General features: G+C 39.9%; 2 protein-coding genes and 1 long non-coding RNA gene across 3 annotated transcripts in view; 2 read left to right on the top strand and 1 right to left on the bottom strand.

Annotated features, from left to right (window-relative positions):
• myo3b (myosin IIIB) overlaps nt 1-2,337 on the top strand; it is a 316,747-nt gene extending 314,410 nt beyond the window's left edge. The window contains exon 34 of the mRNA XM_052029302.1: nt 1,687-2,337. The gene's annotated coding sequence lies outside the window, so the exon portion shown is untranslated. The remainder of the gene's footprint in view (nt 1-1,686) is intronic.
• A 2,719-nt stretch (nt 2,338-5,056) lies between these two features.
• On the top strand, nt 5,057-6,998 carry sp5a (Sp5 transcription factor a). The gene is made up of 2 exons (XM_052022591.1): nt 5,057-5,361; nt 5,533-6,998. The coding sequence occupies exons 1-2, from the start codon at nt 5,311-5,313 to the stop codon at nt 6,607-6,609; spliced, it is 1,128 nt and encodes a 375-aa protein (XP_051878551.1). The 5' UTR covers nt 5,057-5,310; the 3' UTR covers nt 6,610-6,998.
• A 1,432-nt stretch (nt 6,999-8,430) lies between these two features.
• Nucleotides 8,431-26,244, bottom strand: LOC127573316 (uncharacterized). Its single transcript, XR_007956769.1, has 3 exons — nt 26,110-26,244; nt 15,757-15,874; nt 8,431-9,809 (listed from the first exon to the last, which is right to left on the bottom strand). It is a non-coding gene; the product is annotated as an uncharacterized LOC127573316 (long non-coding RNA).
• Between the last annotated feature and the right edge of the window lie 57 nt (nt 26,245-26,301).

Raw genomic sequence — 26,301 nt, 5'->3', positions numbered from 1 at the left:
AAATAAAATAGAATTAGCAAATGTTCATCATTTATTTAACAAGATAGTTTAATATGTTAAACCAAATTTGTAGTTGTAACATAAAATACTCTAGTGTCAATAACAAATAAGCCACTGTACTAATCTGTGTAAACTGGTATTTTTCCAACTATATTTTTGTTAACCATATGTGTCTTCAGATTGCATGTAATAGCAAACTTGAAAAGTCCAAAAGAATGTGTTGGAAGGGAGAGCCCAGTGAGACTTGAATCTATCCCTCTGATTATTACTTGGTTCTTGGCCTCAGTTGTGATAGCAGAGGAGATTGTGAGGGCAAGGATGAGAATCTACATGCTGCTCTCATGAGACTTACTTTAATTGCAACAAGATTAACAATCTCTCATGTTTGGGAACAATTTCTCCCCCTACCCTATGATTGGGAATAGGTTCCTTACATGTAGGTTTACTCTGTTGTCACCCATTACAAAAAGACTTACTGAGGCGCACCATATCCAAAAGTGCTTTGGGGTCATCAAAAAATATTTTTCTAGGGGGACATTAATGCATCAACTTTAATGTTATAACACTGAAATGAGCAAGTAAGTGCAATTATTAAATTGTTATGTAAATAGGAATTAATACGTGGAATGTCAGAGTGCAACATGTAGGACTTTCACATCTGAATTGTTTATTCCAAAGAGCAGCATAAACAGTTCTGTGAAGTTTGGATTCAAAGGTGCACAGCGGAGTGAATTTGCATTTGGAATTTTTACAAAGAAGTATGCAGAATTGTTTTGAAATTAAATTTCCAATTGGATATTACTCTTAGAACTAATGCAGAAAATGATTTAAGTATAGGTAAGTTTTGCCAGCTGGTCTCTGCACACACACTCCAGGCATCATGACATCAATCCACATACATCATAATACAACAACGGATTGCACATCGACTTGAAATCCAGGAAAAAAGACCAGACCATGGAAGAGCCAGTCTGAGGCAATTCTCTAATACCCAAAATGACAAATGCACTTTCTGTTTATCTGGAAAAAATATACAGGCGTTCTAAATGTGTAATGATTGGCTTAGCTAGTGAGTAAATATGACTATGTACAGTTTGGTGCTTATACACATGTCCTTCAACCTGCAAGCTTCCCCATTTTTATCACATGGATACAACTGGAAAAATAACATTTGTATAAATATGAATTACAATGGATTGAAAATGCAGTGCAGAACAGGAACACCTACACAGGTTGTTAATTGTCAGTGTCTATGAATCAGTTTTATTGTGCACCTCAGTTGGAGAGAAATCTCAGACTCATACTTACAATTATTTACCTGAGACAGGATATTATACATTGTATCTAATGTTGATACTCAGAATTATGTCTCCTTTCATTTGATGGAAGAGATAGAAGTAACTGAAATACTGTGGATTGTTTAGCTTTGTTAACCATATATAGGATGTGTCCTGCCAATTGCCCACTGTATTTTTGGATCTTCATTTTTGACTAAATTTTATTTTAAATTTAGAGGAATCATGGTGAATGTGAATAAGTAGCAAAAAGAAAAATATTACACATTTCTTATTTAATTGTGCATTGAAATTAATAAGGCAAGAGTCAAAATTTTCAACAACCAGACTATCTTATGCTTATCTTTAAAGATAAATTATCAGATGATTTTATTTCTTGTTTTATTTTCAGGTTGACTTGGACTCTCGCTTGAAGCCAAGGAACCCGAGTGCATCATGTATTTAATGCTTCAATGAGCTTAAACAATGGATATATAATTGTTGTATTAATTAATGTGTAACCTAGTGATTTATGCTAAAATGTAATGCCTTCATGCAGGCATTTGTATTTACTTTGTGCTCCCTAAATAACAGTAGTTTGTTACTAACATTGGTTGTATTAGACACAGTGATATTTAAATACCTAAATGTTCATCTCTGTTTATTATACTTTGAAAGAAACTGAACTACACTTAGGATCCACTACAAGACTGAATTTTACTAAATGATTTTTAAATGCATTGCCAATCGTATTCCTATGATAATCAAAAGCTGGTCATTTTTTTTTCAAAACATTTGTTTTGATTGAGTTGAAAACTTTGCACAATGAAATTTAAAGTATTTTGACTTCAAATGCCCTACTTGATAATAAATTGAAATGTAGCTTGGTTTACTCACCAGGTGAGTGATTTGCTTTTAATTAGCACATTTATGTGATGTAAAACATGGTTGGATGTCTCAGAACATTTGGCAGTGAACCCAAAGTATACTATAATTTTCAAATGAATATGTATTTGGGGCCTATTAATGGTTTGAAAGTAATTCATACTAATCAATGTTCCAGTAAAAGTATCAAGCTAAATAAAATGATGTACAGAATGATATCTTGTTTTCTATTCATTGGAATTTTATGTTACCTATATGTCAATAGCAACACATTTGCTAGATTAGTCGTGCTATTCATGATTTAGTTCTACCATCAAATATTCAGTTCAATTTTCCAAACCGGCAAGCAGGTATGTGTCTTATTAAGATATTTCTAGAGGCACAGAGCGTGTGATAGAAGACCCGTTTAACCACATAACATCAAAGGAGAGCCTGGCTTTATACACCCAGGTCTTTGCTCTTTTTCTTTCAGAGGACTGTTACCAATCTACCTAGACAAATTGCAATCATTGAAATAAAATGCAGCTAGCATAATTTTTAAAAAATCAAGGCTCCTAAAAAGCTTCCATATTATTTTTTTAACCTTTGGGGAACTGTAACATGAAATTTCATTGATTCAGAAATCATAAAAGCTGGTTGTGTTAGGCAGCTATTAAACTATCTGTGGGAGATTCAGATTTGTTAAGCTGAAAAGGTGAAATTATGCTTTATGGGTTTGCTCTAGAATGTTTCTAACATATAAACCATACAGGCCAATTGTCTTAGGAAGACAGGACGATCTGATGTTTTCTGAAGAGGTTTGAAAGTAATTTTGATTGATATTCCCTTTTCTTAGCTTTCATTCCCATTATTTTTTTTTAAAATTCGGAACTGAAATGTCTCATTCATATCTTTATATCAGTTTTTGTAAAAGACGTTTTAAAACAATAAGGCAGTGCGAAAAAAAAATCCAAGTTAAATGCATTAACTTGGCAGTACCCTGGCACAGCGTGAAACTCCCATCTCACCACGACTGAATCTGGAGCCGTGGGAGAGGACTTGGCGCTCTAATCCCTTCAAAAGAGCCGCTCCATTTAAAACTATGCAAGTCTCAAAAGTCTTTGAGAGGACACCGATTGTTGCCACAGGAAAGGATGATAAAGATCTCTCTGTGTTATCGTTTAGAAGGATTTCGTTTGCAATGTGCACACAATTGAAGTTAACGACTGCTGTCAGGATCATGTTACCTGAAGGAGGACCTCAATTGTATTTTTTTAAACTTTTTACGTTAACCCAATGAGTAGCCTAACCTTGTTTTACTAAACATTAGTTATCAGTTTATGCTTTGATATTAAGATGTCGGCGTGCATCACACGTCTGACGCTACGACCTGCGACAACAAAACTGTATATTTAAATTGAGTATCATTTTTCAGATACGCCCACGAACTATTTACTTGCAGCCAAAGGTGATGTTTGGCATGCTCCCTCTTTTTTAAACATGCCTTGGTTTCGGGTTTACTGGTCCTATATTTGTACAACTAATAAATAGAGTTGAATGGTAGAATTGTCCAATTAAATAGATGCTTCCAAATTATTCCCACTAATCAAGCAGCTGGTTATAATCAATATAATAAACATATTAAAGAATATGTATGGGTTATGGAGTAACATTCTTGCTTTGTCCTAAGGTATTGATAATCATGTTTACTTGAAAATGTCTGCAGAAGACTACAATTGTTTTCCTAAAGGGATGATCTACTGACCGATTCCGCTGCAAGTGTTGGGTTGGAGGGTTTGAAAAACCGCTTAAGGCGGAGATCAGGCGGAGAAGAGTGAAATTGTTTCCACTTTCCTTGAACCGAGGTGCTCCGCCTCCGCAGCCTCTCACATTACTACCACTTTAAGGAACGTAACAGAGCTATCAACAGCCTTCACTGCCAGCCTCTGATCTCCCCACACAGGTCTCAAACTTAACGGGTATAGAAAAGGGATAGTTTTAAAAGTCTGACAGTTGTATAGTTACCATTTCTTAACTTCTGATTAATCAGTTTCAGTGGTATTGAAACATGTATTGCTTCCCCTTAGTTAAACTATTAAAATACACAATAATCGTTTAAAGCTAGCACGGGAATATTCACTCATAAATCATGCCTAATTGATTCCAAGGAAGTTACTTTGATTGATATTTGTGTCATATATTGTGTATAGCGGGAATTGGAGTATATATCTTAACATAACGATTTTCTTTAGAAACTTGAGGAGATGAGTAGATAACTGTTAAACTTCTTTTCCCAAATGTTGCATATTTCCAAGACAATGATACCTTCACAGCACTGGCAGGGCGTTGGGGGCGGGGTTCATTTATACATATTCTCACATCTCGCCTATAAATGTAATAGTGTAATGAAACTGTAAATATCGCTGGAATGTAGGCTGCTTTCAGAAGTTTAATAGAAGATGTGTTTGTGATGTTGCCCCTGTCTGCGAAGAATTTCATTAAACTTGTTTCGAAGTCAGCAACTCTTTCTATCGTTTAAACTGCAAGTAGTTTGTGCTGTTCTTGATGCCGTGATTTATCTCCAATCGCTTTTATTTGCTAAAAGTCATCAACACAGTAATGTTGGAACAGATTTCCGAGAGATAACAAAGACACATTGTCACTTAGGGCTGTGCAACAAATCCTTAATTATAAAAAAGAGATCATATGACTTAAACATCCAATCGAACGGTCTCCTGGCGGCAGCAGTGCTTTGATCACGTAAATCCAATTATTTGTGTATATACATTTCCCACATAGTGATTACTTCATTAATTGTCCCGCCTTTATCTCCTCCTTTACCATCCCCCCTAATAATCAGTTCTTTTATACATACCAACAAACACGCCATAGGAGCTTTGTGTATTCAAAGGATTTGGTTTCCCTTCTGAAAGACCCGCTATTCTTTGATGATTGGGCAGCGGCAAACTTCAAAGCCATAAATCTTTCTCCTGACTGGCTGGCGGTCTACCAAAGTCTTATCAAATTCTAAGAAGTGATCCCTCGACCACAGATATTCCAAGGATATCTCAGAATAGCAGGAGGAGGAAAGAAAGCTCTCCATGCGGCTGATTTCCCTTTAGTACTGGTTGAAACATCGAATCGTGCCTCCTTTCAACAATTTATACGGGGAATGGCTGCTGTAGCTGTTCTACGTAGTGATTCCCTGCAAGCTTTTCTCCAGGTTAGTACTTTTTTAAACATTTAAGGAATGGTATCACAATAGTTTAGATTGTTCATGTTTTGAATTGTATACGAAACAGTTATCAAACTTACATCAATGCTTGAGAAAAGTTTGAACGTTTTACTGCAACCTCCAATAAATTAAAACTTTTTTTCTTATTTCCCTGCTCAGGATCGTACCCCAAATTCTTCCCCCGAGTCGGCCAAGCAGTCTCCACTGGCTCTTTTGGCTGCAACATGCAACCGTATCGGACAGGCTGGGTCAGCTCACACTGATTTTTTCCAGATTCCATACGATCCATCTCTGAGTTCTCCGTCTCGCATCTTCCACCCTTGGAGTAACGAGATCCCGTCTAACCCAGGCGGGATGCCATCCCACTCCAGCCTAGCTCTAACTCCTCCGAAAGTTCATCAGCTACCACCCCATCTTCAGGCGCCCTATGGGTCACATGAACTTCCTCTCACTCCACCGGCGGAGCCGTCTTACCCGTTCGAGCTGTCCCCCGTCAAGATGCTGCCTTCGTCTATGCAGACCTTAGCTTCGAGTTGCCAACCGACCTATGTCCCCGCCGTCACCTATGGCACATCAACTCCTATCAGTTCAGCTATGTCAGGTTTTGTCCCAACAGGATCCACCTTACTTCCACATCAACACAGGCACATGTCTCCCAACCAAGTAGAGGACATCCCGTGGTGGAGCATTCAGCAGAGCAGCAGTGTCAGCCACTCCTCGTCCATCGCTCCTCACCGCTTCCCTCTGCAACGTTCCTTGGTTTTGGGACATTCAGATTTCGCCCAGTATCAAACTCAGATAGCGGCTCTTCTTCATACCAAATCTCCTCTGGCTACTGCCAGGAGGTGCAGAAGATGCCGCTGCCCTAATTGCCAGTCATCGAGCAATGGAGATGAGCCTGGGAAGAAGAAGCAGCACATTTGCCACATTCCGGGTTGTGGGAAGGTTTACGGCAAGACGTCTCACCTGAAGGCTCATCTGAGATGGCACACTGGCGAGAGGCCCTTCGTCTGCAACTGGTTGTTCTGTGGCAAAAGTTTCACTCGATCAGACGAGCTGCAGAGGCATTTGAGGACTCACACTGGGGAGAAACGCTTCGCATGCCCAGAATGTGGCAAAAGATTTATGAGAAGCGACCATCTGGCCAAGCACGTTAAAACACATCAAAACAAAAAAACAAAACTTAGCGTGGAAAATGTGAAAAAGGAAGACGGAAATATGTTAGGGCACAACTAAACAGAGGGAAACAAACAAACAAAATGCGGGCTATTGATGCAACTAATTGCTTTGGTGGTGCAATATCCTTGAAAAAAGGACTATTTTAAATGTATAGAAGAACATGCTTCAGTTAATTTCACAATTGGCCGCTATGCTTCAGTATGAAGTTGTATATATTTATAGGGATGTTAAACAATACAAGCTGTTTAATTTTGGGATTTAAACGGAGTCCTTGCTGAAAGATCAGATCTGCTGTTCATAGAGTACTTAATAGCTTTGGTCGAATGAACATGTTTTGTCTTTATTCTAGCTCAATGGGAAGTTTCAGCATGCTTTTTAAAACTTCACACTGCTGTATACTGAACCGACCTTCTACTGTGTGAAAAATAAAAGTCCGTTTGGCTTAAATTAAACTGCTCCCCACTGAGTCGGTCTGACTTGATCTCTTGTGTTTGCTCTTTAAAAAAAAGTGTTTCATATCTTCATGAATTACTCAAACTCCGCAAAACATTACTGTTCTTAGAGTGAAAACCGAAAAATGATTAAAATGAAAATTTCATTTTGTTTAATTACAAATATTTAGTCCATATTTATAAATGTTGTATTGTTTGTAGCAGTGTCTCCTTAAAGTTTTCTCATTCTATAATCGCAATTTGCAAGGTGGTGTTCTATGGGCTACTTTCGAATTCAGATTGTGAATCTTGAGTTTGAAGAAACATGCGCTTAATATTTTAAGCAAATTGGCGATCTATTTACTGACTGCTGTATTTTTACATAACTTTGTCCGTGGCTTTAACTTTCAAGGAAGAACCCCCTCATTGTGTATACATGTGTCGGTGATTGTGGTTGGGCAATTTAAAGCGTGTGCAGGGCCTCCTCAGCAAAATAATGTTTAACAGTTAAATTGAGAAGACATTATCTGAGGTTGTTTAACAATACATATACTTAAACTAGAAAACAGATACTCTTCAAGTTAAAAGGTTCTTCTGCAATATTGAATGGCTGGAGGTTTATCCACAAATACCTTCTGTTGATCCGAAATGAAATTGTCACCTTCTCATAAGAAGTGCACATCAGTAGATAAATCAGCCAGTGCATAAAGATCACTTCAAAGAATCACACGATTCTTTGTCATTATTTTACTCAGCACTCAAATGATTAATTGAAGGTAATGGCTGAGATTTTTTTTCCCAGGTACGACACTTCACGATTATTTTTGATGATTGTTTCTTGGCCTCTTCTTGGAGTGGAGGGAGAATGTTCAAGAAAGTACGTTTAGCAAGTCTACCAGCAGCGTATTCGAAAAAACCGTAAGATCGATAGAAAGTAAAGTTGTATGGATGTGCCAATTATCATTTCTCATCTAGCTGAAGATAAATAGCTGAAGATAAATAGCTGAAGGCTTGGTCATTTCGTTAATCTTAATTTTTTTCTCTTTTAGCTTTAAAAGGATCTATTTTCTTTCTTACAGTTAATGCATGCCATTCTAAAACGCATCAGGATTGTTCAGGCGAATTGCAATGTCATTTCAACCTTTCTGATTATAAACGCAGTGAGAGTCAGATTAAACACAATGTAACTATTTTACTTACTGCAACATGTAAGTTGTTCATCTCCGTCAACAAAGATGAGCGACCGATATAATGCTTTGCTTCAGGCCACACCAGAGAATGGCCAACAGATTCAAGTACACATTACGAGGAGAAATTGCTTTAATTGCTAATGAGAAGCTGCGGTGGGATTATATTAGAAGTAAATACGTAGTATCAGGCAAACGTTTCTTTCACCGTTAACTTTCGCATTGGTATTTAAAGTATGAAGTTATTTATATCAAGTTTCTATGAAGCAGAAATCATATTCACGCGAAGAGAATGGCATTCGTATTTTTAGATATTTATATGGTCTGTCATGAAATATACACGTTTATTTCCAAAGCGACGGTAAGTAACAATATTCATTAATAGATATTATTTCTATATAAATATTACGGTATGGTAACACTTTATTTCATATAAATAGGTTTTGTTCGTATTTGCGAACTGTTGCAGTAAGATTAAGCATGTCTACTACCCTCCCGAATCAATTCAGAAATACCCAAAACAATCTGTGGCTTCAGAAAATGTAAATTCCAAAATTGTTCTACTGAAGTTTTTTTTACACATAAGGGACGATTTCAAGGAAGCTTCATGCAATGCGCAGGCCTTTTAGGGTACATTGCATTTGATATCGTGGGTATTTTAATTGTCCAGTGTATTGGTCGCGGTTCTGTTCTCTTGTTACCAATCGATCACACTCTTCTTCATTTTATTAATCTTTTCCGTAGTTGGCTTCAGATAAATAAACACGCTTTCTTCTGGGAATGAGAATTATGTCTTTGTGTCTTTAGATGACTTTATGACTGTTGAGTTTGCTCAACCAAAGCAGAGGAAGTTGTAAATTTAACCCCCTCAGATAACACTTCAACGTTAGTGACAGAGGCAGTGGCCGGGTATGCACACTTGATGATTCCGTTCCCACCGCCATCAACACACATTGTCGTCCTCCAGCGAATTTTTTATTTTTCCAAATCAGTCAGAGATCTTTGTGCACTAGTTTAGATGTCTGGTGGTCAAATATACAACCTATACATTAAAGTCGATAAGGGTATTACATGATTTGTAAACCAATTTGAGCACTTTCATTATATCCAACCTTGTTCCAGATAATTATTTGATAGGTTTTCCTCAGTGATTCCTTTCAAATACTTTATCCGTTAACATTGTATGATGTCCTTTACGCGGCAAAGGAGATCGCAAAACCTAAAACTTACTCTTCTCAATTGATACAACCTTCGAGGTTCGCTCTTGCTCACCATCTCAGGATCTCTCATGGTAGCGCCCTCTAATGCAAATCGCAGTTTACATCAAAACTGTACCCTTAAATGTCAAAGCTTCTGATGAGATTTTTTTGCATGATTTCAATTAAAATAATCTTGCTAGAAAATATGTAGATGCTTTGAAAAAAAAACTGTAAGGCCAACAAGTACGAATGAAAATGTAAAAAAGCAAATTGCACATCAATAACTTTCACCTAATACTGTATGGCTAATGTTAGCTGGCTGTTATCTTGCAGTTACCCGGCTGGGAAGTCAAAATATATCCCACGGTCGTAGTACTTTTCACACCCTCATTATAAGGGATCTTTGTGTTGGACATTGTCTCATAAACGTTGGGGTCCAGCTGCCAATGACAAGTAAGTTAAAATGAGTAGTTCTGCCCAAAGGTGAACACAAAATAGACTATTCTTTATCTAATTACATTAAAACAAGTAGATCCTGTGTTTTAAATTATGCAAAACAAAAAATACACATTGTATGAACATTCTTCTTAATCTTAGACAGTCCCTTAGGATCAAGGATGACTTACTTCCACAGATATTGTAGCTCTGGTTTTGTGGGTGCTGAGGTGGCTACCAAGGCTAATGTGAGGATGCTGACTCTGCCACAGTTGAAGCAAGTGATGGAAGACAGGGGAGGGCCCCTCCCCTGTGTGCTGCTGATGCATGGCCTTGAGGTTGTCAATACCATCCACAATACCCCTTCACTTTGAGTGCTCATTGACTAGAGATTCCCAGGTGTCAATCGGTATGATACATTTTTTCATCATCCGACTCCCGAAACCAGACACTTTATTCTGAGCTGTCTTGGGAAGAGATAACCAGGTGGACAGGGAAAAGAACATTGTAGCAATGATGAATTAAATTACTTTCAATATTGGGGTTGTCTACCACCAGATCTATGAGTGTCTCCCTATTCCTTCAAGGTATCACTTTTACCTCATTGAACTTGTGACTGTGTTTAAGAGTACTCAGTAAAACCCAACCCAAGTGAATAGGAGCCTATTTTCTGTCACTTACTGGCTTATTTGAAAATAGAATCATCGACTTGTACAGCAAAATGTTTCAAATTGAATATTATTAAAGAGTCCACAATTGATAGTATTCAGCTTTTTTCAAATTCATATTACTACTGTGGTCTATTGTGGCACTATCTCCTTTTGGGTAGACAGTCCCTCAGGGCCAAGAACAATTTGCCTTCACTTCTGTGGGGACTGAGGCAGCTGAAGAGCCCATTGCAGGACCTGCATTGCTGCATGTGGGCTAGGTAGTGCTCAGTTGGGTGGGTAGATGTGTTGTTAGCGATGCGGTTCATTCTGCTGTTTGCGCGTGACTTGCAAGTACTTGTCTGTTGTAGAGACTTTAGGTGCTCAGTGCTGTCCTGCAGGTTTTTCCATTTTGAATGGTCATGTGCCAAGGATTCTGATGAATTAGTGAGGATTTTACTGTTTTTGGGTGACTTTGTGAGCATCCTGGAACTGTTACAGAGCTTGAGTAGAGTGCTTGTTTCAGGAATATGGTGTAAACCATGCACAGAGGAGCTAGCCGAGCATAATCAGAGTCTCTGTGCTGGGGATGTGGCTTGGACACTGACATTAGTTTTGCCTTTCCTGCCAATGGATTTAGAGGATTTTGTGGAGAGAGCATTGATAGCACTTCTCCAGTGCTTTGAGGGTGTGATTTGAGCCCATTGTAGATTTTTGTCCAGGACTTCAAAACATACAGGAGGGGAGGGGTGAAGTTTGGAAATCACCGCTACTCTGTGGACCATAAGCTTTGTGCCCATTTTGAAGATTAGATCAAGATTACTGTTTTCCTCATTTTGCTGAAGAGTTAATTTCATCCTTGACATCTGCCTTCACTGAGAGGTGGCTCCTGGATATGAAAAGTGATCCATGTTTTCTGGGATCTTAATTGACGGGTGACGGTGTTGCCCAGCAGGGACAGGTTGCTGAAGTACCTTTCTCCTTTCTATGTTTAGTGTAAAGTCCATCTTCTCAAATGCTTCAGTGAAAAAATCAATACGACTTAGAGCTCAGCCTCCAATTGTTCACATGTGTAAACATTGGAATTGGAATTGAAATTGGTAAGTGAAAAACTTGTCTTTGCATACCGTTCATACAGGTCAATTCATTACACAGTGCATTGAGGTAAAACAGTACAGAATGCAGAGTGAAGTGTCACAGCGACAGAGAAAGTGCAGTGCGCATAGACAATAAGGTGCAAGGTCATAACAAGGTAGACTGTGAGGACAAGAGTCCATCTTATTGTATTAGGGAACCGTTCAATAGTCTTTTAACAGTGAGATAGAAGCTGTCCTTGAGCCTGGTGGTACGTGCTTTCAGGCTTTTGTAACTTCTGCCCGATGGGAGAAGAGAGAATGTCCCAGGAAGGTGGGGTCTTTGGTTATGCTGGCTGCTTTCCTGAGGCAGTGAGAAGTATAGACAGAGTCCATGGAGGGGAGGCTGGTTTCTATGATGTGCTGAGTTGTATCCACAACTTTCTGCAGTTTCTTGCGGTCCTGGGCAGAACAGTTGCCATACCAAGCCGTGATGCATCCAGATAGGATGCTTTCTATGGTGCATCGATAAAAATTGGTGACTGTCAAAGGGGTCATGCCAAATTTCTTTAGCCTCCTGAGGAAGTAGAGGCACTGATGAGCTTCCTTGGCCATGACGTCTACGTGGTTGTACCAGGACAGGCTATTGGTGAAGTTCACTCCTAAGAACTTGAAGCTCTTAACCCTCTTGACCTCAGCATCGTTGATGTCAACAGGTGTATGTGCACTGCCCCCACCTTCCTGAAGTCAATGCTGACCTGTTTTGGCAGTAGGCGAATCGCAGTAGATCAAGGTTTTCTAGGAGGCCGGAGTTAATACATGCCATGACCAACCTCTTGAAGCACTTCATGATGGTGGATATCAGAGCCACTGGGCAGTAGTCATTAAGGCACATTACCTTATTTTTCTAGGTACCGGGATGATAGTGGTCTTCTTACAGCAGGTGGGAACCTCAGATTGAAGCAGGGAGAAGTTAAAAATATCTGCAAATACTCCCACCAGCTGATCTGCACAGGATCTGAGGATGCAGCCAGGGACACCATCCGGGCCAGATGCTTTTTGCAGGTCCACTCTCCAGAAGACTGATCTTACGTCCTCAACGGTGACCGTGGTTCAGGTTCACTGGAGGCTGTTGGGGTGGGCAGGGACATACCAATATCCTTCTCTTCAAAACGTGCAAAGAATGCGTTAAGCTCATCGGGAAGGGATGCGCTGTTGTTGGCAATGCTGCCCAACTTTGTTTTGTAGCTCGTTATAACATATCAGCCCTGCCACAACTGACGGCTGGTCTGGGACTCAATTTTGGACTGATATTGTCTCTTGGCATCTCTGATAGCTTTATGAAGGTCTTCACTCAATTTCTTGTAAAGGGCAGGGTCACCTGATTTGAATGCTGCAGTCTTGGACTTCAGTACGGAGTGGATCTCCCTTTTCATCCATGGTTTCCAGTATGGGAACACCCAGATTGTCCTCTTTAGTACACAGTCCTCAACACACTTGCTGATAAAGTCCATGATGGAGGTGACATACTCATCTAGGCTGGCAGCTAAGTCTTTGAACATGGACCAGTCTACAGATTCAAAGCAGTTGCATAGAAGCTCATCTATTTCCCCCAAGCAGCACTGTATAACTTTCTGTACTGTATCCTCCCATTTCAGCTTCTGTTGGAATGCAGGGAGAAGGAGCACAGCCTGGTGGTCTGACCTACCAAAGTGGGGGTGGGGGATGGCTCAGTAGGCATCTTTGATAGTTGTATAGCAATGGTCAAAGGTGTTAGGGCACCTGGTGGGATAGGAGATGTGCTGGTAGTATTTTGGTAACACACTCTTGAAGTTGGCCTGGTTGAAGTCACCTGGAATGACGAAGAGGGCCTCAGGGTATCCTGTTTCAAGGCTGTTGACCACAGAGTTCATTGAGTGCAGGCTTCACATCTGTCAGGAGTGGGATATAGACTGCCATCAGGATAGCTGAAGTGAACTACCATGGCAGGTAGTATGGGCGGCACTTCACTGTTAGATATTCCAGGCTGGCTGAGCAGGAACTTGCCAGGACCATCACATCGGAGCACTGAGTTATTAAGAAGCAGACCCCTCTGTCTCTAACTCTGCCTGAGGACGCTGTATGGTCCATTCGGTGAATTGCAAAGCCCTCAGGTTGTATGGTGCAGTCAGGTGAAGCAGGTGTATGCCACGTTTCGGTGAGACAAAGCACACCTCAGTCCCTCAGTTCTCTTTGGTAGGTCAGTCTTGCCTTAGTTCATCAACTTTGTTCTCAATGGCCTGGACGTTAGCTAGTAGTATGCTGGGGAGGAGGGTCTTGAACCCACGCTGTTTCAGCCTCACCTGCAGCCCAACCATCTTACCATGCTTCCAAGGTAAGTGGCTGTATCTGGTTGGTCCTGGAAGTCCTGGAACGGAGTTACCTGGACTGAAAGGCAAGTGACTGCTTAAGGACAGACCTGGAGTGTCTTCCTCTATGAACTATAAACCAAAGACTGAGGTTATGGTGATCTTGGTTCTGGAGGTGAGATGATGAAGGTTGAACAGTTTTCCACTCCATAGGGAGGCATGTTCAAGGTGATGTGTAGTATGTGCAGTAAGGAGGATTGAGAGGAGGGTACAATGACCCAGTTTACAGGGTTACTTGATTTCTGGCAGCGCTGGGATTCAGACTGTGGTGCAGTGATTGGTTAGGCTCATAGCTTCCTTCTCATCTTGTTGCAAGCGCAGCATGGTAATGAATTTCTGAGCACGACCCGATTTCAGAAGGATTGTCTATGTGTTCCCTTTACTGGGCTTCTTGTGTTTACCAAGATATAACAAAGTCAATCATGGAATTTAAAAAAATGGAAAGATGGCTTTTGATGTTATTCTTGATGTAAAGAATAAATTTGCTGAGTACCCAAAACAGTATTCACATTTTCCCCTCCATGTGTTCTGTCCTATAGGCTGTGAAATTCTGTTATCCAACTTGGTCAGTAGAATTGGACTGTAAACCCCACATTTCAGGGCTAAAGGGAATTTTCTGGGCAGGTTACTAGCTTCCATAGGGGCTGCATTAGTGGCAGCTGATCACCCTGAGCAAATCTGCTCTTCTAATTCCTCCCAAAGTCCAAATGGGTTGTACATTTTTTGGCTTCAGTGCTTCCATCAATGATTATCATATTCTAATGAAGATACAGGGAATTCACAAGGCCTAAGACACAATTTACATAAATTTTGCAAATTTGCTGTAGCCTTTCAAGAGGTAAGGAAAGGGATTTTTCAAGGAAGCTCACGGAGTCTCTCCCTCCTCCAACCCCACCCACCAACATGCTCCCTTGGTTTTGGGGAGAAGGCTAAAGGAACTTCACATAACACAGTAGCTATTGGATTTTAAAGGCATGTTCTAAATTGAATGAAATTGTTTCAAAGTACAATCCCAAAACATAAATGGAATTTACAAGACCTAGATTTTTGGGGCCAATTATTCTCACTAATCTATCCAGGCAACCCTGTTCCTTTGCTCCCTTCATGTCGCAAATTCACTAAACTGAAAAGGAAAGATGAGTAATGTTAGTGAGGATTATTGTTTCAAAATAAACTAAAATGGCAAATAAACTTGGTTATTTCTGAAATTAATAAATTGCAATTGTTTGTGTACATGTTTTGATTCAGCGAGCAAATGATAATGGGGTGAGAGTATTGAATGTCATGCTGTTTGAGGGTGAACAGACTGTTGCCAAAAAAATTATTTTCAGCACCTATTATTTAACATACTTAATTCAATATTATGACACTCCATATAATTGCCAGTAATATGTATATAAATATTGACATTCATCATGTTTCACGATTATTAAATATCTAATGAACCAAAAATATGTTTAATATATTGCTCAAAGAACAATCATGTCATTTTTCTAAAGGTAAAAAGTAACTAGATACAAAGTGTTTGTACATAGAGAATGTCATGACTGAACTCTGTTTAAATCAGCAGTCTTGTGTGATTGCATTACAAAAAATTAAATGGCATAGAAACATAGAAATGTATTAATATTACATTTCTTCTTTAAGACTGCCACAAAAGCCCAATCTCTCATTCAAAAAGGTTTTCTTTTCTTCTCAAAAAGAAAATCATTTGTAGCTACAATAACAGCCTGCATTCCCATGGTCTGACTGCACAAGACTTTTGATACATGAGTTGATTTTTTTATTGTTTTCACATTGTATTAAAGATACAAATTTACTTACTTAAGCAACTTTCTCCCTGCCTTTCTTTCCTCAAGACATCAGAGTGATGGTTGGTCATGTCACAGTGGAAGTCAGCAGATCAGAAGTTCCATATTCTTGGAGACTTGCCTGACATCATCTAACAAAATTGAATAGCTTCAGAAAATGGTATTTCCAAAATTGACAAAGTCACTTGTAATATCCTATACCATTGTGATCACAATATGCTATCCCTCTTTGTCTCCTCAACCTCCTAATCTGAATCCACTCTGTCCTCTTCCTTCCTTTCCAGAATGATGGTTTCAATCCCATCTGTCCAAAGCGGTCTTTGTCAAAAATAGATTATTCCCCAGAAGCTTCATTCAAGGTCAGGGAGCTTCTGTGGAGAGAGAAACCCCAGTTGCTGCCTGATCTCTCAGTATTTCCAGCATTTTCTGTTTTTATTTCAGATGTCCAGCATCAATAATATTTTGCTTTTGGTTTTCCTTAAGAGGATAGTGTTACATTCTTTACTGAATGTGGTTAAAAATCAGCCATAATGGCACAGGAATGGCTTTGTTGATAGTACTGTAACCTCTGATTCCAGCTCTGTGTGGAAGTCCCAGGCTTGAGCAGAAAATGTTAGGTTTCCACTCCAATTCAGTACCAAGGGAGTGCTACACCGTCAAAGGTGTTGCCTCTTAGATGAGATATTAAACTAAAAAGTTTAATCTCGAATTAATACTCAAAAGTAGGGTAGCTGATCTATTGAAGCATATTACAATTAAGTACAGTTTTAATCACACTGCTACACCATAATAGAATTTCAATGGTCCAAAGGAAAATGGGAAGGGAAGGAAGGGCAGAGAGGGACAGAAGGGACAAGAGGGGGAAAGGGTTGTGGAAAAGAGAGGGGCAAGAGGAAAGGGAGAGAATAAGGAAGAAAGAAAACAGATCATCTGGCCATTTTTGCACTGCAGTTTGTGGGAGCTCATTAGGTGCAAATTAACTGCCACATAACTTGTATTAGAACAACTAGAACATAAGAAAATAGGAGCAGGAATAGGCCACTCAGCCCCTCAAGCCTGCCTCACCATTCAATATGATCATGGCCTCACCTCCTCTTCTCTACCAGTTCCCCATAACTCAACTCCCTTATCTTTCAAAAGACTATCCCCTTCTTCTATAAATACATGCAAAGATCTCGCCTCCACAGCCCTCTGAGACAGAGAATTCCAGAGGTTCACAAGCCTCTGTTTTAAATGGCTATCTCCTAATCTTGCAACTAAGCCAGCTCATTTGAGATTCTTCCATAAGTGGAAATCTCTTGACATTTACCCTGTCATGACCCCTAAGGATCTTATATATTTCAATAAGAAAAAGATCTAATTTCTTTACTTACTTGTGATAGGGCATGAAAGTAAGGCATTGGTGGTAAAGTGCTTTGAGACATCCCGAGATTGTGAAAGGCATCACTTAAATGTATCAATGAATCAGATGAATCACAGAATCAATGATTCAGATTGAGGACCCTCCATCAGAACCTTCATGGACTCTTCATTTGAAGAGGCATTTTGCATGTGTTCTGATGAAGGGTCTTCGATGGTGGCTCTGTTTTTCATTCCCCACATGCTGCCTGACATGCTGAGTGTTTCCTGCGTACATTTAAGTGTTGTTTTCATCTGCAATGCATTTTCCTGTAGCTGTGACACTTTACTCTGTATTCTGTTATTGTTTTTACCCTGTAGTGCCTCAATGCACTCTGTACTACCTCAATGCACTGTGTACTGAATTGATCTGTACAAACGGTATGCAAGACAAGTTTTTCACTGTACCTCGGTACAAGTGACAATAATAAACCAATACCAAAGATTCTCTGGGTTACTAGAATATTAATATTGACCTTTATACCACCGTACCCCACCTTTATATGAAAATTCCTCAGCAAGGATCTTTGCAGATACCCTTTTTTGTTTCTCAGATTTCCAGTATGTGCAGTTTTTTTTTGTTTTTGATGATTTGGTAATTTGATAGATACGTCAGAACAAGTAACAGTGATGGACTTAAATTTAAGATCCAGGTTTAAAATTGAACAGAAATACACAATGAATGGAAAATTCAGTCTGATGTTGTGAAAAGCAATAAGAAACTGCTTTACTTTTTATACATGTGCTTCTTTGCTAAGAATAAAGGGATAATTTGATGAAGCATTTTGCAGATGTGTAATTTTAATTTGACCAAACATTTCCAATCAGTTCAAAGAAAAGCATGCATGGAGTTTCTCCACGAAAATCCACTCTCAATCAGCAAAACACAGTTCATTTGTCTACATGGACTTTAGCGAGACCTTTGACAAGGTCCTGCATGGTCCAGAAGGTTAGAATACACAGGAACCAGGTTGAGCTGGAAAATTGGCTACAAAATTGGCTTGGTGGTAGGAAGCAGAGGTTGGTAAAGGAGGGTTGCTTTCCATATTGGAGACCTGTAACCAGTGGTGTGTCGCAAGGATCAGTGCTGGGTCCTTTATTCTTCATCATATACATTAATGATTTGGAAGAGAATGTCGGTGGCATGATTAGTAAGTTTGCAGATGACACCAAAATTGGTGGCATAGTGGACAGTGAAGAAGGTTGTCTAAGGTTAAGACAGGATCTAGATCAACGGGGAAGGTGGATAAGGTAATGGCTGATGGAATTTAACTCAGGCAATGAGACTTCGGATATAAGTAGACAGTTACCTGAAAGTGGTAACATCGGTGAAGAAGGCATTTGGTATGCTTGCCTTCATCGGCTGAGCATTGAGTATGGGAGTTGGGATATCATGTTACAGTTGTACAAGTTGTTGGTTAGGCTGCACTTGGAGTATTGTGTGCAGTTCTAATTGCCATGCTAAAGGAAGAGTGTGATTAAGCTAGAGAGGGTGCAGAAAAAGTGCACAGGAATGTTGCCTGGACTGAAGGGCTTGAGTTATAAGGAGAGATTGGATAGGCTGCGACCATCTTCCCTGGAGCATAGGAGGCTCTGGGGTGACTTCATAGAAGTTTATAAAATCATCAGGGGCATAGGTAGAGTAGTGGGTATGTGGAATAAGCTGCCAAAGGAGGTGCTAGAGGCAGGTACAATTACAGAGTTTAAAAGTCATTTGGACAGATATGTGGATAGGAAAGCCTTAGTGGGATATGGGCCAAATGCAGGCAAATAAAATATCTTTATTAGTCTCATGTACATCGAAACACATAGTGAAATGAATCTTTTGCGAGTGTTCTGGGGGCAGCCCGCAAGTGTCGCCACGCTTCCAGCGCCAACATAGCATGCCCACAACTTCCTAATCTGTACGTCTTTGGAATGTGGGAGGAAACCAGAGCACCCAGAGGAAACCCACGCAGACACGGGGAGAATGTACAAACTCCTTACAGACAGCGGCGCTGTAAAGTGTTACGCTAACCACTACACTACCATGTTTACCATAGATAGGCATCATGGTCAGCATGGACAAATTGGGCTGAAGGGCCTGTTTCCACATTGTATAACAATGAATCAATGAAAGAATTTCCCTTACCTTCAAAATTTGACCAGGTACAAAACTGCTTGAAAAAAATAATTCTTAATTTGGTGAAATGATTATTGTGATTGTTGTAGATAACTTACTGGTGAACAATAAACTAAAAGTTAGAAAAAATATTCCCTGAAAAATCTGAGACCTACCACTGAGCCATCAATTATGGGACTCTGACTGCATTACATTTTTTGAAAGAGGAGCAGTAAGATTCTTTTAAAGTTGGCTTATTCACACAACAATCATGGCACTGCCCAGTTAGTTTTCTGTGTACTCTATGTCAAGCAAGACTTTGAACTAAGATAAAAGCTTCTGGCTTTTATGGGTCTGAAAGATGGTACATATGGTTCAAACATTTTGGCTATCAAACTTGTCATTGAAATATTTGAGCTGAATCTGAATAATCTTGTTTTGTTCACTGCTAATGGTGTTTTTGCCATGGCTGGTTGAAACTCTGATTTCCTAGCACTGCTGAAAAAATAAGGAGCAAGAGTAGAAGCATACAGCAATCACTGCCCTGATTTCACTGTATGATTCACCGACAGTACCTTTGTGCTCAGATGGCAACTGATGATTTATTGGAAGGTTGAATGGAGACTGCTGTAACCATTGTTACTTTAATCTGATACAATATGTTTAAAAAAGAATTTTGCTGATTTTGATTATTTCAGTTTGGTATCTTAAAATTCATTCAATTTTTACATTGGAAACTTGTGAAAATAAATGGAACTGCTCTCTGAGCAGAGAGGTTGATAGAGTTGGACCTTCTATTGCTATGAAGTGGATTGAGGCCTGAGACTAACTCTGTGCTGAAAATGCAGAAAAATCTCCAGATTAAAGGAATATACACTTCTGAGAGTTACTGTTGCCAAACTCTGTTCCAAGTTCACCTCATCTTGTCTATGTAAATCAACATTCTGAACAGTGACTCAAATGAAATTAGAATACCTCAGCACTGCTGGACTAAACCATTGAGGCTGCATTAAGATGTACTATCTATCATACATTTATGCCAGTATTCCAAACCTTGGTGAAAGTGAAAGGCTGCTATATTTTATTCTAGACAATTAGAGTCATAAGGTAAATCAGCATGGAAACAGGCCCTTCGGCCCAACTTGTCCATGCCGACCATGATGCCCACCAAACTAGTCCCATTTGCCTGCATTTGGCCCATATCCCTTTAAACCCCTCATATCGATGTACTTATCCAAATATTTTTTGAAAGTTGTTACTGTACCTGCCTCAACCACTTTTTCTGGTAGCTTATTCCATATAACCTCTGCGTGAAAAAGTTGCCCATCAAGTCCTTTTTAAATCTTTCACCTCTCACCTTAAACCTATGGCCTCTAGTTTTAAATTCCCCTTTCCTGGGAAAAAGACAATGTGTGTTCACCCTACCTATGCCCCTCATGTTTTTAAACACCTCTATAAGGTCACTCTCGATCTCCTATGCTCCAAGGAATAAAGTTCTAGCCTGCGCAACCTCTCCCTATAACTCAGGCCTTTGAGTCCTGGCAGCATCCTTGTAAATCCTCACTGCGCTTTCTCCAGTTTAATTATGTCTTTTCTATAACAGGGCAACCAAAACTGTACACAAAATTGCAAATGAAGTAAATATACAATGTGAAACGTATGTATATGTCTTGATCAGACTTCTGGAGGAACGTTTTCTTCTAAAATTAGTGCAAATGGCTAAAGTATATTGTTCTTGCCACGGTTAGAGTCATAGACTACTACAGCACAGAAACAGGCCCTTCGGCCTGTCCATACCGAACTGATCTCCTGTTTAGTCCCATCTACCCGCACCCGGACCATATCCCCCTAAACCCCTCCCATCCATGTACCTATCTAAACTCCTCTTAAATGTTACAATTGAACTGGCATCTACCACTTCTGCTGGCAGCTTGTTCCACAATCGCACCACCCTCAGAGTGAAGAAGTTTCCCCTCAGATTCCCCTGAAATATTTCACCTTTCACCTAAACCTATGTCCTCTAGTTCTAGTCTCACCCAACCTTAGGGTGAATGCATGCAGGGTTTTTCACCTATTTATATCCCTCATAATTTTGTATACTTCTATAAGATCTCCCCTTATTCTCCTGTGCTCCAGGGCATACTTAACATTTCCCTATAACTCAGGTCCTCAAGTCCCGGCAACATCCTTTTAAATTTTCTCTGCACTCTTTCAAGCTTATTCATATCTTTCCTGTAGGTAGGTAACCAGAACTGCACAAAATACTCCAAATTTGGCCCCACCAACATCTTGTACAACTTCAACATAACATCCCAACTCCTGTATTCATTGCCCTGGTTTATGAAGGCCAAATTGCCAAAAGCTCTCTTTACGACCATATCCACCTGTGATGTCAATTTCAAGGAACTAAGGATCTGTATTCCCAGGTCCCTGTGTTGTACCACACACGTCAAAGCCCTACCATTCACCGTGTAAGTCTTACCCTGATTTGTCCTCCCAAGGTGCATCGCCTCACATTTTTCTGCATTAAATTCCATCTGCCATTTTTTTTGCCCATTTTCCTAGCTGATCAAGATCATGCTGCAAGCTTTGATAGCCTTCCTTGCTGTCCACTACACCCACAGACTTAGTATCATCTGCAAGTTTGCTGATCCAATTTAACACATTATCATCTAAATCATTAATATTGATGATAAACAACAACAGACCCATCACCGATCCCTGCAGCACACCACTGGTCACAGGCCTTCAGTCAGAGGGACAACCATCTACTACCACTCTCTGGCTTCTCCCACTAAGCCGATGTTGAATCCAATTGGCTACTTCATCCTGAATGCCAAGCAAGTTAACCTTCTGGAGCAGCCTCCCATGTGGGACTTTATCAAAGGCCTTGCTGCAGTCCCTGTAGACAACGTCCACTGCCTTTCCCTCATCGACCTTCTTGGTAACCTCCTTGAAATATTCTATAAGATTGGTTAGACATGGCCTACCACGCACAAAGCCATGTTGACTATCCCTAATCAGGCCCCAGCTATCCAAATACTTATATATCCTGTCCCTTAGAATACCTTCCAATAATTTACCCAAGACTGACATCAGGCTCACCAGCCTCAAAAAAGCGACATCCATCATTAAGGACCCTCACCACCTGGGACATGCCCTCTTCTCATTACTACCATTGGGGAGGAGGTACAGGAGCCTGAAGACCCATATTCAACGTTTCAGGAACAGCTTCTTCCCCTCTGCCATCATATTTCTGAACGGTCCATGAACCCATGAACATTACCTTGTTGTTCCTCTTTTGTGCTATTTATCTTTTTGTAACTTACAGTAATTTTTATGTCTTTTATGTCTTGCACTGTACTGCTGCTGCAAAACAACAAATTTCACAACATATGTCAGTGATAATAAACATGATTCTGATTGATTCTATAATTTCCTGGCTTATTCTTAGAGCATTTCTTGAACAACGGAACAACGTTAGCTATCCTCCAGTCCTCTGGCACCTCACCTGTGGCTAAGGACGTTTTAAATATCTCTGTTATATACTATTCAGTAACACTTGTCAATGTCCAAATCTCTAGAGCATTCTGTAATAAGACGTAGTCAGGGAGGACGTATTGGTATTGGTTTATTATTGTCACTTGCACTGAGGTACAGTGAAAAACTTGTCTTGCATACCAATCATACAGGTCAATTCATTACACAGTGCTGTTACATTGGGTTAGAACAGAGTGCATTGATGTAGTACAGGTAAGAACAATAACAGTACAGAGTAAAGTGTCACAGCTACAGAGAAAGTGCAGTGCAATAAGGTGCAAGGTCACAACAAGGTAGATCGTGAGGTCATAGTCCATCTCATCGTATAAGGGAACCATTCAATAGTCTTACCACAGTGGGGTAGAAGCTGTCCTTAAGTCTGGTGGTACGTGCCCTCAGGCTCCTGTATCTTCTACCCGATGGAAGAGGAGAGAAGAGAGAATGACCCGGGTGGGTGGGGCCTACCATTTGGATCTTTTTTCATAGTATGTGGTAACTTTTCCTACAACACAATTTCAAATGCTACTAATCATCTAAGCCCTTCTAGCCATATATGTCAGATTAGTGTTGGGTTGGATATATATTCTGATAAACCATTCAGGATCAGTTGACTTGGGATATGCTGTGCCAGCCAGGCTCAGTATTTTGTCCAGCTCAACATGATCTGCTATTACCATGTGCATCTTGTGTTTCCTAAACTATAGCGGTGATTGTGGTCAGGTCAGGTAAAGTAAAAGTTAGAAGTAGGTCAGGCTCAGGTCAGATTTTAATTTTACATCAATTGGATCTCTAATTTGGAAGACTAATAACTGTAAAATCAAAAGGTTCAATCACTCAGTTTCATTGAGAAATATGAGTGATGCTTCAGTGTTTTTAAATCTTCTGCTGTGTGCTGATGGAGTGATAACTACATACATGAACACTATTGCTGGATAATGGCTTCAAAGTTCCACATTGTCAGTTCATCTTGATGTGCACCGGTGAACCATAAATTGCACTTGCCATTACTCAGGACTGTTTAGTCCTCCAGAATGTTGTGTCTCAGTTCATTTGCTTCTCCACACAAAAAAAGTCACTGATCCAAATTCCACATAAAATAGGAATAATGCATTGGGACACTTAAAAATTATAGTGCAATTTTAAAAGTAAATTCTCAAGGAAAATTACAGATAATGGATAATGATCATTGAGTTTACAGTTGGCTGTCTATTCCACATTGCCAAAGTGACCTTCTCTCCCATGTGTAAAAAATGTTTAACCCTGGATCTGGTGGAAGCTGAAAATGGGTACACGCAAGTAGAAGAATAGCACACAATGTTATTGAATCTGGGCTGCACACACTCCTCCTGGTTATAGAAAACAGAAAAGAGAGCTACATTGCTAAGTCTTGCAAAGCCATATGGCAGAATATTGCACTCACATTACATGCCACTCATTAATGGAACTGCAGATCAGTACAGGTGACCTATCACCAGCTGCGCTCCCTTTTTCACTTTGGGTATCAAGAACAACATCATACTTTTCATCCTTGAAAATTAACAGCAACATCACCAGCTTCCATTTAAACTGTGCCTTTAATTGACACATTATCAAAAATTATGCTGAGCTTCATAAAGAGATGTTAGAGCAAATGACCAAAAGTGTGGACAAGTATCTATCTAGGTTTTAGGGGACTTCTTTAATAAGGAGGAGAAATAAAAGATATTTAGGCAGTCTTCAATTACTTACCTTCACCTAATTTGTTCAATTTGTGGTCAGATAAACTTTGCACACCAGGTACAGGGCATTGGTATGGCATGCCAATTATTATTAGGTTTATTAGTCAAGGCATTAAATTCAAGAGTCAAGAACTTATACTGCAGCTTTATAAAACTCTGGTTAGGCTGCATCTGGAATATTTCATTCAGTTCTGGTCACCCCATTCTAGGAAGGATGTGGAGGCTTTGGAGAGGGTGCGGAAGAGGGCTACCAGGCTGCTGCCTGGATTAGAGGGCAGGTGTTTTAAGGAAAGGTTGGACAAACTAGGGTTGTTTTGTCCAGAGCGGTGGAGGTTGAGGGGAGACCTGATAGAAGTTTATAAAATTATGAGAGGCATAGATAGACAGCTGGTATCTTTCTCACAGGGTCAAAATGTCTAATACTAGAGGGCATGCATTTAAGGTGGAGGGGGAAAGTTCAAACAAGATGTACAGGGCAAGTTTTTTTTTACACAGAGAGTGGTGGGTGCCTGGAATGTGCTACTAAGGGTAGCGGTGGAAGCAGATATGATAGAGACATTTAAGAGGCTCTTAGATAGGTACATGAATATGCAGAGAATGGAGGGATATGGACCATGAGCAGGAATTAGTGTAATTAGGCATCATTAGCTTAATTAGTTGATCACAACATCATAGGCCGAAGGGTCCGTTCCTGTGCTCAACTGTTGAAATTTCCAGCATTCTCTGTTTTTATTTTATGATTTCTAGCATCTGTATTTTTGTTTTGTATTTCAAGTAGTGGCAAAAGTTTATTTTTCAGACTAAAGAGAAATGCACAGCAGAGTTTCCATGTGGTCAGAACTAGCAATGCTGCATTTTATATATATTTATATATAAGATATAGATGCTTTGTATTTGGGTATATAGTGCACAATTTCCCACAATATTTGGATGTGTACTCAAACATAAGCAGGATAATAATACACTGGCTGATGGAACAGGCAGATAATTGGCAGATGACATAGCGATAAAAACAGAAAATCCCACTCAGCAGGTCTGGCAGCATCTGTGAAAAGAGAAACACCTGGGACCAATTTTGGTATATTGATGTGGATTGTGAGAGTAAAGCAAAACAATTGGAAATGGCCTTTTCAGTAACAGATTATAGGAGCAGTGGGGCCTTGTGAGTTTGCAAATTTGAGAGGTTGGCTTTGAGTACAGGTGGGTGCGTTTCTTTGGAGAGTAAGTTAAAAGATGATAGTCGTATCAATGAATAAAATAAACATATAAATTACAGATGCCAGGGATGAGGAATTGTTTAACTTAAAGGGTGAGGGAGGAAATCTCAATGAGAAAAATGGATCGAAACCACGAAGGTAATGCTTTCTGGGGCCGTCAGAATGGAACGTATAAAGTGCCCAACAGAATAAAAGATACCAGGCGATCAGAGAAAGTGACTACCATAGTAGTCTCGACAAAGTAGGTCGATGGAAATATATCTGAGACTTCGGCTGAGGAAACGTATTACTTCCAGATATTCACATTTACCGTCAAAGCCAATATTATCACCAAACTGCGCGCAAAAAGGGCCTATTGAGTGAGTGGAGAGGTAAACCGAGAAGGGTTTTACCAGCGATTGTCAATCAGCAGCGAAACCTTTCTACTCCAGCCATCTTAAGGCGGTCAATGTCCAGGAATTGTTTCAGGATAACAGCAGGAGATACAGAGCGGTAGAAGGTGGAAAGTACTGATAGTACGAACCGATGTAGATTGGAGGGCGGTGGCGGTGGCGGCGGCGGACGGAAGCGGGCCTGCGGCGGAA

The sequence above is a fragment of the Pristis pectinata genome, chromosome 1, assembly GCF_009764475.1.
Source record: "Pristis pectinata isolate sPriPec2 chromosome 1, sPriPec2.1.pri, whole genome shotgun sequence".
In the NCBI taxonomy this organism is placed as follows: Eukaryota; Metazoa; Chordata; class Chondrichthyes; order Rhinopristiformes; family Pristidae; genus Pristis; species Pristis pectinata.
The sequence above is the reverse complement of the archived record's forward strand: the minus strand, read 5'-3'. Positions and strand labels throughout refer to the sequence as shown.